Source organism: Hetaerina americana, unplaced genomic scaffold (assembly GCF_022747635.1).
Source record: "Hetaerina americana unplaced genomic scaffold, ioHetAmer1.1.p SCAF_1, whole genome shotgun sequence".
Lineage (NCBI taxonomy): Eukaryota > Metazoa > Arthropoda > Insecta > Odonata > Calopterygidae > Hetaerina > Hetaerina americana.
Genome location: NW_027286069.1, coordinates 47,287,912 through 47,309,674, shown reverse-complemented (window position 1 = coordinate 47,309,674; position 21,763 = coordinate 47,287,912). Strand labels below are relative to the sequence as shown.

The window sequence follows — 21,763 nt, the reverse complement described above, 5'->3', positions numbered from 1 at the left end:
CCACATTATGCTGTTGAGCTGTCGTATTTATACGCTAGAATAGTCGGCCCCATTAGTGGCGGGGTATCGTCCTAGTCCATTTACCCAGAGGTCACGAGTTAGATTCCTGCTGAGGTGGGTTTTCTTTCTCCTAGGCTTGGGTATATGACTAGGTCTCCAATGCTATGCTTAGGGGCTAGGTGGAAAAGGGAATACGTGGTCAAAATTTCGCTCAATAGATTCTTCAAACACAATAAATAAATAAATATATGTACTATAGAACTTCCCTCCCCGGACTACAACCTTGACGTGGAGGAAGGGCTTGTGCGTTCCGATGACCCCTAGAGCTGTGCTGGCGGGAGTAATGATAATTGCTCCTGGTAAGGTCACCCATACCAGATAGGTCGAAGGTTAGGAGCCAGAGGAAAGGTAGTCCACGCAGTATCTGTTCCTCAGGAACAGGAAGGGTGAAATCGGTGCGCTGTACAGCTAAGTTAAATCTTTATCGGGAAGTAAGAAAGGGAGATCAAAGATTGCAGTTAGAGATAAGACGGGTAAGGTAATAGTTGACGTAGGAAAGATCCAAGAGAGATGGAAGGAATATATAGAAGACCTGTGTAGTAAAGAACTTAGATCAACAAAGTTAGACATAGGAAAGGAACATGACGTAGAGGAAGATAGCTCATGTCCGGGCATACTAGCCGATGAGATAGAAAGGGCATTAAGGGATATGAAACTAAATAAGGCCGTGGGGGTGGATAACATTCCTGCGGAACTATTGAAATGTTTAGGAAAACGTGGGAGGAAGAGGCTATATGGGCTGATTCGTAGTATCTATGAGGAAGGAATCTGGCAGGAAGAGTTTGTGAGATCAGTTTTAGTTCCTATTCCGAAAAAGGTAAAGGCTACATCACGTGAGGACTACAGGACAATAAGTTTGATATCCCACGCAGCTTAAGTTGTTCTCAGGATCATAAACAAAAGGATAGAGAGTAGGCAAATAATTACTTAGGGAATGACCAGTTTGGGTTTAGAAAGGGGAGAGGTACGCGTGATGCCATTGCAGTAATGAGATTATTATTCGAGAGGGATATAGAATACAACCAGGAAGTATTTGCCTGTTTCGTAGATGTTGAAAAAGCGTTTGATAGTGAATTGGGAAAAACTAATGAGTATATTGAAGAAAATAGGAATAGATTGGAAGAAAGGAGGCTAATTCGCAACCTGTACATATCTTAACTGCTCACGTGCGAGTGGGGAACGGGGAGTCCGGGTGTGCAGTGTTAGGAAGAGATGTAAGGAGGATTGCCCATTATCACCGTTGCTGTTCAACCTGTATGTAGAGGATATGATTAAAGAGGCATAGAAAGAACTGGAGGTAGGAATGAAAGTGGGCGGGGAATTCATTCAATCAGTTAGGTTTGCTTATGACCAAGCTTTAGTTTGTCAGTCAGCCAAGGGGTTGCAAGCATTGCTGAGTGGATCGGAAATTCAGTGAAACAGGTATGGGATGAGAATCAATATTAATAAAACAAAGGTTATGCGATTTTCTAGAAAGAAAAAGGGCAAGCTTAACATTAAAATAGGAGGGCAAAAACTAGAGCAGGTAGAACAGTTTACGTATCTCGGAAGTGTTTTGGACCAACACGGTCAAAGTAGTAGGGACGTAAGGAGAAGAATTGCGCTAGGCAAAGAAGCTTTCACAAGGAGGAGTTGATGACAGGGACGTTGAGTAAGGATGTTAAGAAAAGACTCGTAAAAACTTTGATATGGAGCGTAGCTATGTACGGCGCGAAAACGTGGTCATTGAAGCTGGAGGATAGAATACAAAATACTAAAAATATCCTGTTACCAATTAATGAGGAATTGATATATAGTATGAGTTAATTTTTGAATGCATGTTTTATATTGAAAAGTTGTCGCAACAATATATGTCTGCAAATAACAAATCGTTAGGGCATTAAAAACATTCAATGTCTTGCGAAAAATATAATAAGCTATAGGAAACCACTTAAGCCGATAAGTTATATTGAGACTAAATTATTTACTAATTAATGAAGGCTGATGGGAAGGCTGAATTTTCCAATTTCATTATGCAAGCAAGCTTATGGAAATAATGTTTTCCTGATTTCATTTCATAATATTTCTTTACGATTTCGCCGAACTTCACCTTATTGTAAAATCGTCTTCCTGAGATCTTCTGCTAGCAGGTCGATCATTTTTATTTACTTTAGAGTAGACATTACTTGCAAACAAATTCTTTCAACATAAGAGATGTCTTTACAATTTAGCCAGCGGAGAGTAGGTTACCACAAGCCTAGAGAAATTATTTGCATGTCACTTAGATTTAGTATGGTTTTGAAGCACTAATCAACATTTAATTACTATGTGGCTCATATATGGTTACACCAATTCTGAGACCTCACCATTTTAATTCTTGATCTTTGTTAAATTCCACAGATATAAGAAATTGGAGTTGTAAGTGTTCAAATGTTGTAAGTGTACCATGGAATAGAGATGAAAATGTTGGCTGCAAACAATTTTGACTTGATATTGGATGATATAATAACATTTTTAAGTTACTGAGCTGGGATGAATGAGATTTTTTTACAGTCATTGTATCTGCTATTTTGAACAGTGCATAATGCTTTTTTTAAATCTCAGTATTTAGTGATCAATGGTGCAATGTTAGAGTTTCATTTCATATATTTGGAAGATGTCTTATGACATTAATACAAGAACACCATACAGGAAATGATTAAAAAGGGGCTAATGTAAACTACAGTTCTGCTTTCACTGAATACTGCCCCATTTATATATCACTGGTTTAATCTTTCCATTTCTAATAACTGCCATTTTAAGGATTATAAGGAAAGTAAATCATTGAAAATAATATCTTTACCAGGAAATCTTGGGATACAAATAAATAATTTATTGTCCTCAGCAAAGATGTCTCCACTTATACGTCATAAGTTCATAGCCCGCAAAAGACATTCAAGGTTAAGTGGATAATGGTTTTCCTTTCAAGCATAATCAGCTCGAGACAAATTTCATAGCACCAACAGTTTACAAACATACATGTATACATATTGTATTTTATAACTATGTCTCATAACGGGAACCATAAATGTGGGCTAAAAAGAGGAAAAACTGAAACAATTCATTTTCACTGGTAATCAAGATCTTCTATTGAATATGTGAGAAAAAAATAGAAAAGAAAAGATTTTGGAGTAAGTGGCACAATAAAAGTATCTAATATTCAATAGAATGTCTAATTGTTTAATATTCAGACATCACACTGATAACATTGGTCTCTCTCTGCGTAGGTACATACATATATTACAGTACATTCAGCATACATAGACTCTATAAACAGATCATGATCATGTACAAATAAACTATTTTTTCATTTTTTCCACCTTTTTTTATTAATAAATTCTGATTTGACTGAAATTCGAACAACACTTAAAATGCTTCCTATTTCACATTCCTATACATGCTTACTTGCACTTCTTCAAAATGTCCTTTCCACCACTCTTTGCTTAAAACATTCCATTTCACAAATGGAATGGACATGCTTCCACAATGAATAGTTAAGAGGAGAAAAGGAGACTTTATATGACTCTTATTTGGAGCCATAATTATACTTCTAATAAACAAATGAAAAGATCCATACGAGGCAGATAGACGCAAATGATAGCTAACCAGTTAAATTCTATATTGCACATTAAATAGTTACTAGTATTTCTCCAGCATATTTGTTGGTATGTTTCAGCTTACGAGTGTTCATCATCATTATTTTATAAGTGATGAAATTGTAGCATGAGTACTGTATTACAACTGGTACTTGGGAACATCCAATTAAGAAAGGAGTTGCAATTATTTTTACAATACTACCAGCAAACAATCCTGCGAAATCAAAATTATATTAGTCAAGCCATGTTTTAGCAGTAAAAAGTGTTAAAATATTGCCTGAAAGATAACTGTTTTAAATAAATGCACCCTCAATATGAGATTTTTATCACTGGCCAATTCTACTAGGATGAAGGTTGTGACAAATTATTTCATTTGGCCCATTTAGCTGTGGTAGCCAAAGTAGTATAGAGTTTTGTATACCTACATGCATAAATAAGATGTATCTTCATAAAATTTTCACTATTTGAAACCACTGTACAAAAGAGAGATTGCTGCACTTGTAACCTCCATCATAGCCATGATATTAATCCACTTTACGTAGAGTGGAAAATAGTTTCGAAGTTAAAACTTGCCATTTCGTCCTCATAATCACTGTTAAGTGGACTAATTAAAAAAGTATGACAGCTTCTTTGAGAAACGACCACAGAATATAGTGATGCATGAAGCCACAGAAATGCAATTCCTGATGTTTAAATAATAACTTGGTCTTCAACCAAAAAACAAAATTCCTAGAAAACTAGTGAACACATTGATAAAAACCACTGCACTGGAGATGTATCAAAAACAAAAAAACCTAAAATACATGTTCTTTTAATGTTACTGAGGGGTAACCACAGGCTATTACACTCATAAACATCTCATGGAATGAAATTGTATACCTCCTTGAAGACTACAACCTGGCAAAGCAGAACACTCATGATAATAACAATGGAAGATTTTTCCTATCATGGGAAATTTGTTCAGTCACTCAAAGAGATGATCACGCTGTCTTTTAACGTTGGCACCAGGACATAGATTTGCACTAATGGTTCGAGTGTCTGTAGAATTTGAACAAAAAAATCCGATGAGTCCCTTCAAATTTTTTTCCTCATGGGACATGGCAATTAACCCACCAGGGGAAGTCAATATCTAGTCCTTATGGCCTCATCATTTAATAGCGTGCTAAAATGAGCAGTGCACCATTTCAATCAAAGTTCATATGAACGAGTAGGGGGACTCGAGTCACACCAGGCCTTACACCTTCGTTTTATTGCACTTCAGCACGATCACTGACCGAAGCCTCCCCTTGCACTCTCCCCATTTTCTTTATCACGCACCAAAGGAGTCATGGAGTCATTGGCATTGCTTTCTCTCGCTAATCCCAGACTCACTGCACGGGGGTCGCCGCCTCCGCCCTGCCGTTCCCCGACGCCCCGTGCCCCGCGCCCTCCACGCTCCTGGCCCTCGCGATGGACGCCCCTGGCGAACCTCCACCCCTCTGCGCCGGCGGGTGGTGACTCGAGCAGTAGAACTTCTTATGGGCTATGAACGTGGGCAGGTAGTTGAAAGTGATGTCGCAGGATCTGCAGTACTTGGGGTCCGTTTTTCGAATGGCCTGCTGCGTCGAGGCGTGGGAGTAACTATTGGAGTTGTTGACGGTCATTGACCCGTCCGACTCCGCCTCTTCATCCCCCGCCGCTCTCACCTCCCCGTCATCTACTTTGACTTCGTCCTCCTCCTCTCCGCCTTCCCCCCTCGACACCGTCAGATCCTCGGCTTCCTTCTTCACGTCCCCCTCGACAGACGGGGCCTTGGACGAGCACCGACCTCCGCCGGAACTGCCTTCCTCGCCCGAGGACAGGACCTCCCTCTTGATGACCCTCGCGGGTGGGCTTCTACCCCCGTGACCGCCGTACGAGTCCCTCGAGTTAGCGTCTTCTGCCCTCCTCTCCTCCTCCGCCTCGCTTCCGCCCTCCGCCTTGGGCTCTCGCTTCCCGAACCCACCTTCCACCGCCTCCTCGTCCTCCACCTCCGTGATCTCCACCTTGACAAGGGACTCCGCCCTCACCTCCATGTCCTCGTCGTCGTCCTCCGTCCGGTGACCTCCGCCACCTCCTCCACCGCTCCCGTACCCGTTCACCATCACGTCACCGGTGGGCGACGGCGTCCCGGCGGGGGAGTGGAGGGAGTGTGCAGAGGACGACGAGGTGTTTCCGCCGCCCTCGCTCTTCACCATAGCCACTCCGGGGCCCATGACCCCGGTCTCCGTGGGACCACCGGGGTGCGTGCACTTGTGCACCAGCTTAAGGTGTCGAACCACGTTACCCTTGTATGTGGACGAGTAGCCGCACACCTCGCAGTAGTGCATCCTCTCTCCGCCGACGGCCCCTGGGTCCACTCGTCCGTCGTCCGAGTCGGTGGCGGGCGTGGCGGACCTGGGCGCGGCGAGGACCGGTGGCACCCCAATGCCGACGGGCACCATGGGCGGCACCTCCGAATCGTCCTCCAGGATGCACGCGATAAAGTTTTCCTCCTGCAGCTCTGGGGAGTGAGGTGTCATGGGGGCCTCGCGGTTCCTCTGCTCGAAGTGGGCTCGTATGTGGGTGCGCATGCCCCTGAGGGTGTTACCCCGGTAGCCGCAGTACGTGCAGCGGAAGGCCCGAACGGCGCCGCCGGCATGGGTCTCCACGTGCCTCTGGGCGGCGCTGGCCGTCGGACTGAGGACGTCGCAGCACGGGCACTTCCAGCCACCGGTAGTGCCACCGGGCGGGAAGGCGGACGAGGAGCCGCCGTTGGTGGCCGGGCACTGGTGCCGGCCGGAGAGGAGGGCTTCCTCCGTCACCGAGATCTGCGAAACGCAGAATTACTCCGTTAAAATGATACATTCACAAGGTAGTGTGCTGAAGGGACAAAATAAGGAGTTTTTTACTTTCGGTCACTGTGTGTTCCGTAGCTTTAACCAATGCAGCGCCTTTAAAAGGCAGTGCTTTAGTGAATACTGATTGAAAGGCTTTAAGAGCAAGGATTTATTTAAGTTTGCTATATTGAATCGAGTTTTCTTCGGGAGTATTTATGGAGCTCAGAGTTACTCCGCGATTGCGTTATGTGAAATGTGTTAACTATTTTAAGTAGTGCTACACCTAGGCATGAGTCCATGTATGCACGCATGTGGTCGAATTACGTATATACGTGCATGTACGTACGTATACACTTACTTATTTCTTTTTAGTGAATTCTAAAATTACGATTCACTCAAAAGAGTTCCGTTAAACCGTGGCATGTTTGAAATTAAACAAACTCAATGAAATGAACAACTTTTGAACAGGTTCCTATATGAGTTTATTATCAAAGCTTTGCGTCTTATAATTTACTCTAAGACCCAAACTCGCCTCAAGAAAGCCTTATGACCATGTCCAGGGAGAAGATAAGTTGCGATTTTTTTCATTTACGCTTCAGCTTGGAGCTGATAAATGATAAAGCATTCTTGAGACAAACAGTGGCAAACCGTAACAGTTGAAACATCCGGGGTCGGACACCAATCGCCTCTCCCTCACCTTGCATTTGGGACATTTCCTAACCACCCTCTCGACGGGAGGGGGGACGTCCCCCGGCGCCATCGCGTTCTTCTGTGGCCCCGCCACCTGATCCCTCTTGAGGCAGTAGTACATCTGGTGCGCCTGGAGGTTGTCGAAGGCCGTAAACTTGATGCCGCATGCCACGCAGATGAACTGCAGAAGGGTCTTGGTGGGAGGGGGCGGCGGGGCGATGCCATGCGGCTGCTGCGGCGGGAGCGACGGAGATGAGGGCATCGCCCTCGGAGACGCCGACGACGAGGGCTCGGGCGTCGAGTGCTCCGACGCCTCGGCTCCCGGGGCGCCAGGGACCCCCGTCGCGCCGCCGGGTCCCCCTGGGGTGGACGCGGGGGTTCCTTCCTCGCTCCCTTCCACCAACCGAGCGGCGCAGTAGTGTCTCTTGTGGGCGAGGTAGTTCTCGTGCCGGCAGAATACTATGTTGCATTCTATACACTTGGAGACTCCCTGCTTGACGAGGACCTGGGGGGTTGCGTTGGGGGGAGGTGGAGGTGCCTGCTGGGGGGGCGGGATGGGAGGCTGGGGAGGCGGAAGGTGCGGGGGTGCCCTCGGCATCAATCCTTCCGGGAGGCCAGCGCTGCTCATGAACACCCGGAGGGCGAGCTCCGGGGTGAGGAGGAAAGGAAGACCTCCCTGTGGATGAGGAAACGGAAAACGTGAAACACGGACGGGAAGAGAGCACTAGTGTTTCATCATACCAGCATAAAAGTATTGAGTTCGTCTTCCTTCCCTCTTATGAAGATAATTTATGCACCTCGCCACTGAAGGCAACCAATTTCTTCAATTAAATGTAGAAAGCAAATAATATAAGTTATCTGTTCGGCTGTAACCAGATTCCTTTTTATTTAATGCATTCAACGAAAGCACGACGACAGTCCCTGGTAATTTGGCGAACATAATCAGCATTTAAGTGAAATTAATGAAGAGTCAATGAATGGCAGTAAATGATACATAACTCTTCCATGTTTATTATGGTACAATCCCATTTTTTATTTAAATGAAATGGTTATGGAAATAGTGCACTGAGAGACGTTTGACAGAATTGAAGAGAAGTAGTAATAAAATATTTACCCTTAAGCATGCGGGCGTGAGCTGCTTTGCTGGCTCACTTTCCAACAAATAAATAATTAAGATGGGTAAAATATACGAAATAGAAAAAGCAAAGAGTGGATTTAATGGTTTTCAAGCATTAAAATACATTTGGAAACAAAGGATTTTCAGCTTTTCCCTGATATCAGAGGAAAAATGGATTGAAAAATAAACAATAGTAAAATATTCGGTGGGATACATTAATTATAAAATGCATCATGAAGAATAGTAAATAAGCATTTATTACAGCAGTTTTTACAATTCCAAGCATAAGCAGCTATTCATCCCAATGGAAACCCTCGATTTATTTTTATTTGATTTTACTCATATGTACCAGTGCGTAATATATTGGATCAATATAAATAAAACAAAGGTTATACGGTTTTCAAGAAAGATATGGGCTAAGTCAAACGTTAAAATACGAAGGCCAAAAGAGGAGCAGATAGAAGTGCTTGCCCATCACTAAATTGTTTTGGGCCAAAATGATCAATGTACTAGAGAGATAAGGAGAAGAATTGCGTGAGGCACAGAAGTTGTCACAAGTAGAGGGGAATTGACGACGTGGACGTGGTGCAAGGATGTTAAGAAAAGGCTCGTTAAAACTTGGATACGGAGCGTAGTTATGTACGGCGCGGAGACATGGCCATCGAAGCACGATGATAGGTGTAGATTGGAAGCTTTTGAAATGTGGGTGTGAAGAAGGGAAAGTGAAGTAAACAGAAAGGAAAGAAAATGAGGTAGTACTGGGTATGGTGGAGGAGAATAGGGGATTGTTGGGAGAAATCATAGGGAGACAGAAAAAATGGATGCAAAGCATTTTGATCGGCAGTGGGCGGATAAAGACTGGCAGAGGGGAGAATGTTTGGCAAACGAGAAGGATTATGATAGGGATGCTGGACAGAATGAAGGGAGGAAGGAAGTATTCGGAGATGAAGAGGAGCTTGTTGAGGAGTACGATGTTGGGTTGTGTCTTGTAAGGAGAGACAAGATATTTACCCGGTCATTGTGCCCATTCAAAACCTACCTAAACCGGAAAATACCCTATAATAATTTACTGATATTTCTCAATTGCAATAAAACAATACTTGATTGCTCGAACCTAATGGTCTGGAATTGATATATCTCGAATCCAATATAAAGAGGTAACATGAAATATAACTATTATATAGCTTCAAAAAGATTGTTCACACAGCAATAGCATTCAGCACTAATGCTAATATTAACCTGATTTTAGTATTACGAGACGTCGTACGTATGGCCACGCATTATGTGATAGTAAAATTGAAGATGTTAGAATTTGGCATGGAAAATTTAAGGAGCTGACTGAGAAAAAAGTACAGCGTTAAGTCGTAGCATGCTAATTATGATATGAAAAAGCTTGGGTGCATATTCTCTGTCAGCTCTTAGAATATGAGGGCTCGTAGAGATAATCAAGGCGGAAGAAACCAAGGGAGGTCAGGATATCAAATGCCGTGTCTCACCTGAGCCGCAGCGCTGGCCGCTGCCGCAGCCTTCGCCATTCCGTCGCCGCCGGCCGTCGCGGCAGCCGCGGCTGCGCACGCCGCCAGTAGGAAGTTGGCCATCCCGAGGCCTTCCATGCCGGCGGCGCTCCCGAACTGCTGCAACTGTTGGATCTGCTGCTGGATGTGCGGTGGGAGTGTCGGCGGCGGGGTAGCCGGAAACATGGGGTGCGGCGGGGCCTGCGGGGCCTGGGGGCCCTTGGAGGAGGACATGCCGTTAGGGCGGGAGGGCCGCGCCTTGGGGCCTCCGGTCCCCGTGGCTGGAGACGGGGGCGAGGAGGAAGCGGCCGACGACGACGTGGAGGAGGCAGGCGAGTGGGCGTGGTCCACGGGAGTGGTGGGGTGTGGCGTCGCGGGTTGGAGGGACGGCGGGGAGTGTGGCCCGCCCTTAGACTCCGACGACCTCCTTCCCTGGGCCGCCATCATCTCCTCCCAGGACGCAACACCCTCCACTTCCCGGGGTGACTGCTTGAGGTATGACCTCCTCGCAGGCTGACTGTGCGCCGACGCCGCTGAGCCCGTCCTCGACGGCTGAGATTCACTGGAGTCGCGGCGGAAGCTAAGATCAAGGGGTGCCGGGCTGGAGCCGGGTGGCGGCTTTGTGGCCTGAGAATTCTCCTCCTTTGGCTTCGGCGTGACCTGAGGAGAAATCAATGGCCGAATGAGCACGAATCTGCCGTAAGCGCTGGCTTGACTCATGAAGACGAAAAGTACGGGAGTAAACCATTGTGCCAATGTTTTTCCTTTCTTAACGTGAACTCGAGAAAAAGACTCATATTTGCCTCACTGATTGAATATTTTATATTATATTATTATCTATTCTGATATATGATTATATATATATATATATATATATATATATATATATATATATATATATATATATATATATATATATATATATATATATATATATATATATATATATATATACACACACATATATAGAGGCGCCCAGAGTGCCTTGCCCGGGAACCGAACCCGGGACCTTCCGATATATATATATATATTTGATGATAAGTGTATGTCTATACGCTTTATCAATGTTAAGTTTAAAAACACTAGAGGAAATTCCTTCGATACAAAATAACAAAAACTTGCTGCAGCAATTCCTGAGGTGGCGAACTATAGTTCTTATTAACCAATAAGTGATTTCTGATACTTTCATTATGACCATTTTTTTAATTCAGGGAATCAATTGATATCTTATGGCTTTTAAATCAATAAAGAATCATCGAAGAAAAATACGTTATCAAAATAATTATTTATTTGATGTTTATAGCTGCGGTAAATAAAATCTAGGGTATAAGAGTGAAATACATTTTTTTCATGAGCAAACTGTTCAGCGATCAGTTCAAAATTGTTTGCTCAATCAATGACAGCAGCCTGTGACTTTTGGTGCACATTGCCAGCGCAATTACTTTCCGCATACTCTTGTTGGAAAAAATCATCGCAGTTGACAAACAAGGAAATCCAGTAGGCGTTAAGTCAGGTATATATTTTTAACTGAAAAATCTTTGACCTTTTTAAATATTCTCATTAGAGTAGGTGAGTATACATTTAGCAGAAACTAAAATATGTAAGGAAACCAATGATAAAACTTGAAAACATTCTCTGGCAGTACGTACACAAATTTCAATTCATATTTAGAATTTGAGGACACCAATAGTGACTAGCCGTAGATGAAATTGAATTAATTCCTACACAGTGGGCAGTCATTTTGAATGAACACAGTAAGAGTATAACATAACTTTTAAACGACCATTTTTTAAATGACATTTCTTAGATGCAGTTTCCCGAATGTTTGTTAAAAATACAATTTTAATTTGAAAACAGTGAATGGGGACAAACTCTCAGTAAATATCAGTACTTTGTCCTACTTACCGGCTGTGGAGTGACTGGGGCCTGAGTTGGCACGGGGTCAGGTGCCGGTGGTGTCCGTCGCTTCGCCGGAGACGGCGCAGGAGTCACCATGGACCCTGGGAGTGGTGGTGGCGGCGACACCGGCCTCAGGGAGCCGTCGGGTAAGAGGATGCAAGCACCCTTGGGCGTCGGCGTCCCAGCCACGACGAGACTAGCGCTTTGTAGGAATGCGTACGGGACCAGGAGGACGGGACTGGTAGGTAGAGCCACGAACGGCGGCTGCAGGAGGTGCTGCTTGACTTGCGGGAGATGACTGGATGGCGAGGGGCCCGGAGGCGCGGGGGCTGCCGAACCTGGTATCCCGGGACTGCGGAGGTCGCCGACGTCCCCGGACAGTCTCCTCTCCTCCGGGGTAGAGGCAGCAGGTGGGACCATGGCCGGTGGGGTCGCGCCATCCGCCCCGCTCCCCCCGGGGGATGCCTGGGGCTTTCCCCCGGCGTGCCTCGTGCTGCAGTAGTGCTGCTTGTGCGCCCGATACGTCTTAATAGACGAGAAGCGGATGTCGCAGTCTTGGCAGTAGCGGTCCATGGCGAGGGGCGGGGGCGGCGGGGGCAGGGATGGGTCAGTGGGAGAGGAGGACGAGGCGGGGGGCGTGTCGGGCCCCCGGGGTCCGCCACTTCCCCCTCCAGGCACCACCACTATCCCCTGCTGGAGGAGGTGGTGGAGCTGGGTGGAGACGCCCCCGTTGGGCATCGGGGGCTGGGAGGGGGCGGAGGAGGGAGGAGGAGGGTGGAGGGGTGGGGGTGTGGTGGAGGAGGGCGATGGGGAGGAGGAGGAGGACGAGGACACAGTTATGACCCCCCCATGCATCCTCATATGGCGGTTCAGGCTGACCTTCTTGTCCGCAGAGTAGGAGCAGTGGGGGCAGGAGAAAGGCCGGCTGGTCCTCTGGACTTTGGTGGGTGGGCAGCCGTCTTCGGGGATTGAGGATGGAGATCGGCGGTCTTCGGGGCCAGCCATCTCCGTGGAGTAGGGACGACCATCCTCAGACTCGCTTCCTCCGCCACGACCTGCCGCGGGAATGAGAGAATAAATATTGTCACATTGTTTCGAAGCCACCTGAGGTAATACATCTTGTAGTTGAATGGATATTTTATTTCAAGCTCAGTGAATTAGCGAATGGCATGAAGACTAGGTGAGGGCAAAATAAAAAAAATTAACATCACTGGATTACACGCCCACAATCAACAAACATCTTCAAACAACCTCGTACACAACGTCAAGAAGCGTCGCTATGCTCGTGGAAAATTACATAATATAAACTTCGTTTTTACTTCGATCTTAGATTTTAGGTTCATCTTATATTATCTTAAATCCTCGTTGACTTCAATGTTGGATTTGAATTATAATTCACACATTTATTAGCCTATAAATATTAGGCTTGGAAAATGTCTTTATTATAATTAAATAGTTATTTTTGTACCTCGTCGCTGACTAGACCGTAAGTAAAGAAAGGAGAATAAAAGGAAAGGAAATTTATTTGAACTGTGTACGTAGAAGTTGTGAGGCATATATGATCAAGAGAAAAAATTAAGGTCTGGAGTTTTACAAATAACTTACTAATTAACACTCAAATATTAGAATGAAATCATTTCAATTAACAGCATTCAAAGATTTTCTTTAATGAATTTTGCCCATTCCTAGCATTCCACTCAGACTCATACCTCAATAAACTACCTTTTTAAAGGAATAAATTAAGCTATTTTGACAAATAATGCTAGTAATAAAGCAATTGCTTTATTCATTATTCATAAAAATTTACAAAAAAATTAATTTCTTTCTTATAATCATTCGCCAAAGGTGCCAAGAAAGGATAAAGGCAAGGACATGAGGATAATGATTGATAAATTTTCAATCCGAAAATCCGTACCCTGTACTTACTGCCAGATGGGCGAAGAAAATATATCATCGAAATAATAATAATTTATTCATAATACGATAAAAAATAATGAATTAGTCCGGGGTAGCTGCGGGAACGAAGGATCCAGGGACGAATGTAAATAATCGCCCGAATCTGTGAGTGACTCCAGGAGAGAAAGGAAGCAACATCTGAGGCGACTCTCTATTTAAAGGCGACGGGAATTTCCACCCTGGAGCGCCACCGCCCCATCCACACTACACCAAGCCACGCGGCGGGGGCGATCGGGAAAGGAATGCCGAGGAAGTCCTCTTTGTTTCTCTCCCCTTAGCCTCCCTTCACTCATTTATCTTTATTTCGCGAAAACACACACACACACTCGCGCGAGCAAAGAAACAGAGAAGGGGGGGGGGGGTTTCTTCACTCTTTTCCCCTTCAATTTTCTCCTTTTTCATTCTGAGGGGAGGGAAGGAATATCAGCGGGAGAAGAGGGGGATGAGGAGGAAGAAGAAGAATAAGGGCGAAGAGCTTACCCCTGATGGGTCCGGAGGGCGTTGCCACGGATCTTATCTGCTGGGCGTCCGCTTGCGCCATTGTTGCGTGCGAGGAGGACGACGAGGTGGAAGAGGACGGGGAGGAGGGCGGGAGGCGGGACGAGGAGGACGGGGTGGTGGGGGGTCCGGGGGTGCCGGCGGCGGGCGCGGGCGCCGCCCCCGCGGGGGACAGCCCGGGAATCGCGGCGGCAGCCCCCGTTACTCCCCCCGCCGCGGCGGCCGCCGCCGGGGTCGCCACCGCGCCGCCCAGCACGCTGTTGCGATGGGAGCAGTAGTACGTCTGGTGGGCCTCCAGAGTGCTCGCGCTGCTGAACTTGATGCCGCACGGCGCGCAGACATACACGGGCACTGCAAAGGGACGAAGGCGTGAGATGCGGTGAACTTCGGAGGGTCGTCGTCGCGACACACTCTCTCGCGAAGGTCGGACCTTCTGCCAGACTCTTAGCGTAAGCGCGGCTCATGGAGAAACACGGCTCCACCACTCAATCGCGATAATGCTCTCAAGGAAGACTTGAATATTACACAATGTCGAAACTATTTTCGAAGCAAGAACACGCAATCTGCTCGGAAAAACATACGTTCCGGACGGTGGCTTTCGAAACCTTATTTGAACACTCGGTTACTGCGCCCTTTCGGCATATTACTTGGACGGCAAAACTAAGCTAGAAAAAGATGCTTGCCCGATTTCATAGTGAGCATAAGGATAAAAAAATTCACCGGAGGACCGTGTCGAATTATTTCATTGATGCGCGCACCATAATGTTCCCTTTCATTCAAAATTTTCCATAACCTTCCATGCCTGATCTTTTTTATGCAAATCTTAATCACAAGAAAATGTGAGTTGCTCACTTCAAACCAATGCCCACTAGATGACGTCAAGCACGTCACGTTCATAAAATGTGGCTCATCGTTTTGAGATTAAATATCATTGCTCACTGAATTTAAACGCACTTGAGGAGATCAATGTATGCTGTCAACAAATCCGAAGAGCAAATTAAGTAGCTTCGGGCATGATGTGGTGGAAGTCGAACTTAATGAATAACCGATCGAAGCACAAGAAAAGTGCTTCGACCAGTTACTTATTAAATCCGAGGAAGTTTAATCCATCCACACATTTTAGCTTCACAGTATTTATTTTACTTCATAACTTGCCAATGCCTCTTCTATTTAATTTATTGCCGCAACTGATCTGACATTTACAAAAAATCAAGTACCTGATAAAAAACAGCATCAAGAGTGGATATATATGTATATATATATATATATATATATATATATATATATATATATATATATATATATATATATATATATATATATATGTATATGTATATGTATATGTATAATAATCTTCGAAATGGAACGCTCTTCGGCGACGCACAAATATATAAAAACACAGATGTAGATTTTTAAAACATAGAAACACAAAGAAAGGACACTCACATATGTAGTTTTGACGCTTCGACGGCACGACCGTCGTCTCATATATATATATATATATATATATATATATATATATATATGTGTGTGTGTGTTTAACAAACGAAGTGAGCATTTTTTTATCACTAAAAATGCTGGAAAATTGCATAGGTGCCACTTAAATAAATCTTCATTGTGGATTGAAGTGTTTTTCTAGGCACAATATAATCGCTAAATTATCCAAACAAATCCCAAGTGCCTCTCGAGACACAAGCTATAAAATGGCCAGAATAGATAACTCTTCAAAATTAAGAAAAGAATAAATCAATTATTACATGTCCTTCCATAACTTCAATTAATGGTAGGTACGCAAATTCTCATTTGGGCCTAACAAAACAGAAATTTACATTCAAGTGAAGCAGTAAGAGCGTGAGCATCACGTGGGAGAAGAAAGTGAAACAGACAGAGATAGGATGGACAACAACAGAAACAAAGAAATGCAGGGGTAATGGGAAAATGGGAAAAGAAGAGTAGAAATACAGAGGAAGAAATGAAAATATGTGATTGTTATAGAAAACAAACACGATTAAAACCTACAAGAAGAAGCAGAAATGCAAATTTGTCTCCTAATAATTAACATTAATCATTCGTGAGTAAATTACGTTGAACTGTTTCATTTCCCTAACGTTATGCTGAGTACCTTGGTTTTCACCCAATTTCAAGCAAACTAATTTCTTTAGTCTAATTTCTTATTCATTAAAATATTTTTGATATGCTTAACTGAGTAAAGATAATAGTCTATTAGGTGAGATCACAAATATGTATGAATAAACAATCTTATTCCCTGTTATTTTCAAATACTTCACTTTACCCAAAATTACATTCTAATGGTCTAAGTTAAAGTTTCTGAATCTTCTCGACCATTACATTCACGCATACAGCAAAAGCCCAACATGCCTTAACCCACATTACTGAACGACTTAAAGTGTTACAGTAGGATATGACGTGAAGTGAAAAAGCGGTTAATATTTATGAGAACGAGTGAGGATAAAAAATGCATTAAAGCCATGAAAAATGGGCAACTTTATCTTCCTCTGGCCATAGAAAGCAGTTTGGAAGTTATGGCACCTTTTCCTGCTAGCAAATGTCTCACCTTGCCTGACTTCCATGGCTTCGGGTTTCAAGTTGCTGGCCCTCGAGGCCATGGCGGCAGGCGAGGAGTCGGCGAGGGTCGCTGGGATGGCGTGCGGGGGCGTAGTGGGCGGCGCCCGGGGAGTGGCCGGGTGCGGAGGCGGCGGAAAGCAGATGATGCGGCTGGCGGCGGCGAACGCGGCTGCTGCTGCGGCGGCCGCTGAGTCGCACGACAGGGTGTCGGTGGGGGAGAAAGAAGACACGTTGAGGCAACAAACACTAAGGGCGTATTTTCACAGAGTCATGACAATGAGCAGCGAACACAATTTTAACGAGACAAGAATCATCGAATTCGCGATGACGTTAACATTAAGAAAAACGGATATTCAGGATATCACTGTCGAAAAGTGAATGAATTATTTTGCATGGGAGGTAATTTTTCAATAGCGTCCATTACATGAACGAACGAGATCGAACTGCATGAAATTAGGTAATTGGATTTTGAAATTTTGAACACATTGTTTACGCAAACCTTTTATCTAGTGGGACAAGCCTCGAAATATTTTCAGCAACGGTTAACCCTTTAATGGAGTGAAGCATTAATAAAACATGGAATGTGGTCTACAGAACGTGAAATTTCGAGTAGATTGATTAGAATGCATGCAAATATATATAGACGAATAACGGAAAACAGAAGGTAATTAGTAAGAATTAACAGAATGGCCTATAACAATGCGCAGAAGGAACATAAATGTAAATTATCTACAGCGCTGGTCATTTTATCTTATTGTTCTCTACTGTAACTGTAAGCGAAGATTTTCGAACCAAGAAACGTCAATCCGACAGCTGGTAAGAAAAATAGCTTCCTTGAGGAACGCATGAAGTGAGAGTTGCATACCGGTCGACGCCTGAAGTCCCGGTGGCAGCATGTACTCAAACTCCGAGAGCGGGATATGCGTGGTGAGGGGCAGCGGTCCCCTGCTGGCGGGATCTGTGGCCAGGCTGGGGTTGAGTCTGAGGCGCGGGGGGTGGGCGGGGGGCGAACCCATGGCGGGACCGCTGCTCGGAGAACCCCGGGAGGCGACACCGCCCTCCGACACACCTAGAGGAGGAGATGGAAGGGTTAGATCTTCAGGGAGGAGAGCCCGGAGTGAGCTCCCGAGGGAAAGGAGCTCGAACTAAAAGCAGCATATAATTCACCAAAAGGGAGCAAAACATTTGTCAAAATTTCAGTAAATGGCACTGTTTTCGAAAAATTAAATATTGTCCAGTACCTTCTTGGAGGGGAGATGAGGAGACAACTGTTTCAAAACTGAGGGTAAATAAATGAATCTCCGCATAAATCGAAAGGACACCACCGATTTCCCCTGCAGATGATAGTATACGTGCGATTCGAATGAGACAGCGAAATAGATTATAAAAATGAATTTTCCTCAAAAGGACAGATATTCACTGTTACGGAGACTAGATCGTCATTAAAAATCGATCTGAAGTGACGCCAAGTGATTAAATACAATTTTGATGCATAGAATATTGTTTTATTCTATTTAAGGGTGAAATTTTCACGAATATCCCCGTCCAAGACAGCAGTCCAAACGAGACACGTACCCAGTCCTTCAAGCAAAAGCTGCTTTCCCATCGACTGGATTCCAGTAATTTTCCACCCTTCAAACCGCATAAAGGCCGTTATTTTCACGCCCCTTATCGTACTCCCCCTCCTCTCTCTCCCCGGGGGCAAACTTGTCCCGTCCGATTATCACTTAGGCGTGAGTCGACGACGGCGATGATAAAAAGGGGCGAAATAAATGCGATACGGTTGGGGGACGGGTGGGGAAAGGGGACCGGGGACTCACCAGCGGTGGCGGCTGGAACAACACCACCTCCCGGCGTCGACGTCTCCTCCTCCTCATCTTCGTCCTTCACCACGATGGCTTCCTCCTCCTCCCCTTCCGACGCCTCCTTCCTCCTCGACGGCGCCGCCCTCCTCCGACACTCCTCCTCTTCCTCTACCTTCGCCTCCCGCACAAATCCCTCCGTCGCCTTCTCCTCCTCCTCGGTGGCCGCCAACTCCTCTTCCCTCTCCGACTCCACCTCCTCCTTGACCAACGCCGCCTTGTTCCTCAAACTCCTCCGGCGGGCCCTCCTCGGTGACTCCCCACCGCCCGCTTCCTCGTCACCTTCCGCCCCCATCGCCCTGGGCCTCCCCTCGGGTAGCCCTTCGTCCTCTGGTCCCTCCCCCCCAGGTCCCTCGGTCCCACCCTCCTCGCCGCCCTCCTCCTCCTCTGCCTTCAACGACGACCTCCTGCGTTTCTCCTCACCCCCCCGCCGGGTGGGCGACGGCCTCCCGGTGACCCCTCCCCCGCCGTCCCTGTCCGTTGGATGGGAAGACGACATCGCTTGGGCGGCGGCGTCCTTCTCCACTGACGACGCCGCCGGCGCCACCTCCTGGACACCCTCCGAGTCCACCCAAGAGTCTTCCTCTTCACCTGCGAGGGGAGAGAGAATTCGCTTTAGCCGTTTGTCCGAAGTCACCGATTGAGTGATCTCATCGAACGGAGGACATCGCTTACATGGAAGTCGAATTCGCTGGGTACCAGCAGGCCGCTAAATTTACGAGCCTCTCGATGCCACCAGAAAATGATGCAATACTATTTATTTATTTTTCGAATGCAATTTTATCTCGTAGTACCAACATATGTCATATTAACCATCGAACTTCATTCACTGGCTTAAGTACAGAGAGCAACTTTTTGGCAATGTAACATAATCGTACCCAAGTCATAAACATACTAATAAAGAACAAATAAAAATTTAAAATTTTAATATAATTCATCGTTATTATTATAATATGGAATTATAATTTATCACTTTTTGGCCAACATACCGCTTTTATGACATGATGACAACTGTCTACAATCAAACCTCTCCTCGCTGCATGAAATCGTTTTCCAAAACAACCCTTCTTTAGCGGATTCAGAATTTCGATACATTGAAATGACTAATGAAACATCTTTCATAATGCTCAAATAAATTTGTAGTTACAGGAATGCTTCTTGCTTATATCTTAGAAAATAAAAGTCACTAGTAACTCATTTCATAATAAAAATACAGAAATTCTCAGATAACATTACATCATAAAGATAGCCCCAAAATCCATTTTAACGCCAAAAATACCTAAACTAGAGTAACGGCAAATTAAAAGTCAAACGTTAATAAGAGCACCAAATTGTAATAGAATATAGGCCAGAAATGTATCAATAAAGCTCTAAATACTACCAGTACCTTTGTCAACTAAATATTGTCCTTTCCAACTCAATTTCTTCAAGCGCAAAATATTTTATTATCTCTGGAAAACATGGACATTATCCTCTCAGCGATTATCGTATTGTATACACATGGATGTAAATGGCAATTATTCCTTAAAGTTCAGCAGTGAATTCCTTATATTGAAACAAGATAAGACATTACGAGAAGGAAAACTTCCGAAAATAAATAAATAGAAAACACAAGGAAAAAAAGGACATATTGAAGTGATTTGGAGTTACGTTTGGAAGTATCTGAATGAAATATGTCAATTCAAACGGCTCAACACCCGTTTGGTGGTAGTGTAGGCATTGACTCCTCCAGGTTGCACTTGGTAGGGGATTAGTTTGCCATAAGTAGAAAAAAGATGCTAAAGTCAACATTAATTCTGCGATCCGGGTCTCCCGAGTATCAAACTGATAAAATAATCATTGCGCGGCCGTAGTTCAGAGGAGAAGAATGTGCCCAGGAGACTTCAACGCTCGAGTAAGCCAGGTGGAAAAGTGGAGGAGAGAAAGGGACGCGGGTGCCTCAAAAGAGTGGGGTTACGAAAAGAAATGCAATTGCTCCTCAGGAGTCTCAACCCTAGGAGTGGTAAATTGCCGCCGACACTTCCTTAATTCGGATCATTTTGAATGAAAAGAATGAGTTTTATTACTGCGCACTGATTTAAAGTCTAAATTATTATATAAATATATATTATAGTGTCTGACAATCACATAACAAAGACCGTACTGTTGGTTTTTATCTATTTATTTCAGAATCACAGTTTAGAACTAAAATTAAGGATAGGAAAGAGTTTGGGAAAGTTGGAAATGAATGGAATGAGAGTAATTGCAGCAATTGCAACATATAGCAAGTTGAGTAGTAAGGGAAGAAAAATTAGATGAAGAAAGTCATTATTTCAACGGTAGGCTACTTTTTATCCCAAAGCAATTCATGAAAAAATTAGTCGATGCCTTGAAAAGAGGCGAGTCATTAATTAACTCCGTTGGCGCAAAGCAGTGGACAAAAGAAGACAACGGCATTCAAAGAAATGTCAACTCCTATAAGGTAGGCAATTACCTTCACTTTTGCATAACTCCAAGGGTTGATCATAGGAATTGTCAACCATGAAGACAATATTCCTAGGATGCTTTTAACAAATGTGTTATTTTCAACGGCAGATCTTATCCTATCAAAATCAAATTGGGCCTTTAATAGATTTCTATTTCCATAACTGCATTAGAATGCATCGAGGCGATTTAATCGATAATCAATAAGAACCATCATATTCGCATAACCTTCGATTGAAGTTGAGGGCAAGCATAAACGGTAATAACACATGGTGTACAATTATTTTTTAGACAAATCGATTCTCGTCACTGATTCATAAATTGCCAACGCATTTACGTTATCAGAAAGGAAAACTGTATTTAGCTAATCAAACGTATGCTCCTAATACTGCTGATCATGAAGCAAGGTTACTTAACTATAAGAAGTAAATGCTCAGGATTAACCTTTTACCCTTGGACGACTGTTTTAGAAGCTTATATATATTTTAGAGCACTTATTTACTAAAGTTTCATCACTGCGGTAATGCTGAACACTATCCAAAGCTCAAAATATATGGCTCTCCCACCAAAGACAAAAACAGTAAGTGTACTATTACTAATTCCAAAGAAACTGCGGGAGATGCCGCAACAGCAACTTTTAACCGAGTCATCCGCTAACGTGCATTTC

The 21,763-nt window shown here is 44.4% G+C and overlaps 1 protein-coding gene across 1 annotated transcript; it reads right to left on the bottom strand.

Annotated features, from left to right (window-relative positions):
• Positions 1-5,041: 5,041 nt before the first annotated feature.
• On the bottom strand, positions 5,042-18,928 carry ush (Zinc finger protein ush). Its single transcript, XM_071596298.1, has 9 exons — positions 18,592-18,928; positions 17,637-17,840; positions 16,761-16,958; positions 14,168-14,536; positions 12,581-12,786; positions 11,738-12,355; positions 9,815-10,492; positions 7,209-7,877; positions 5,042-6,502 (listed from the first exon to the last, which is right to left on the bottom strand). The coding sequence occupies exons 1-9, from the start codon at positions 18,926-18,928 to the stop codon at positions 5,042-5,044; spliced, it is 4,740 nt and encodes a 1,579-aa protein (XP_071452399.1).
• Between the last annotated feature and the right edge of the window lie 2,835 nt (positions 18,929-21,763).

What these genes read in the sequence shown, in the direction of transcription:
- ush (XM_071596298.1), bottom strand. Translation starts at nt 18,928, where the DNA reads ATGGGGGCGGAAGGTGACGAGGAAGCGGGCGGTGGGGAGTCACCGAGG. An exon ending in GGGACTTCAGGCGTCGACCG is followed by an intron (nt 16,959 to 17,636) that starts GTATGCAACTCT and finishes CGTGCGACTCAG; the next exon opens with CGGCCGCCGCAGCAGCAGCC. An exon ending in CCCCAGTCACTCCACAGCCG is followed by an intron (nt 10,493 to 11,737) that starts GTAAGTAGGACA and finishes ATTTCTCCTCAG; the next exon opens with GTCACGCCGAAGCCAAAGGA.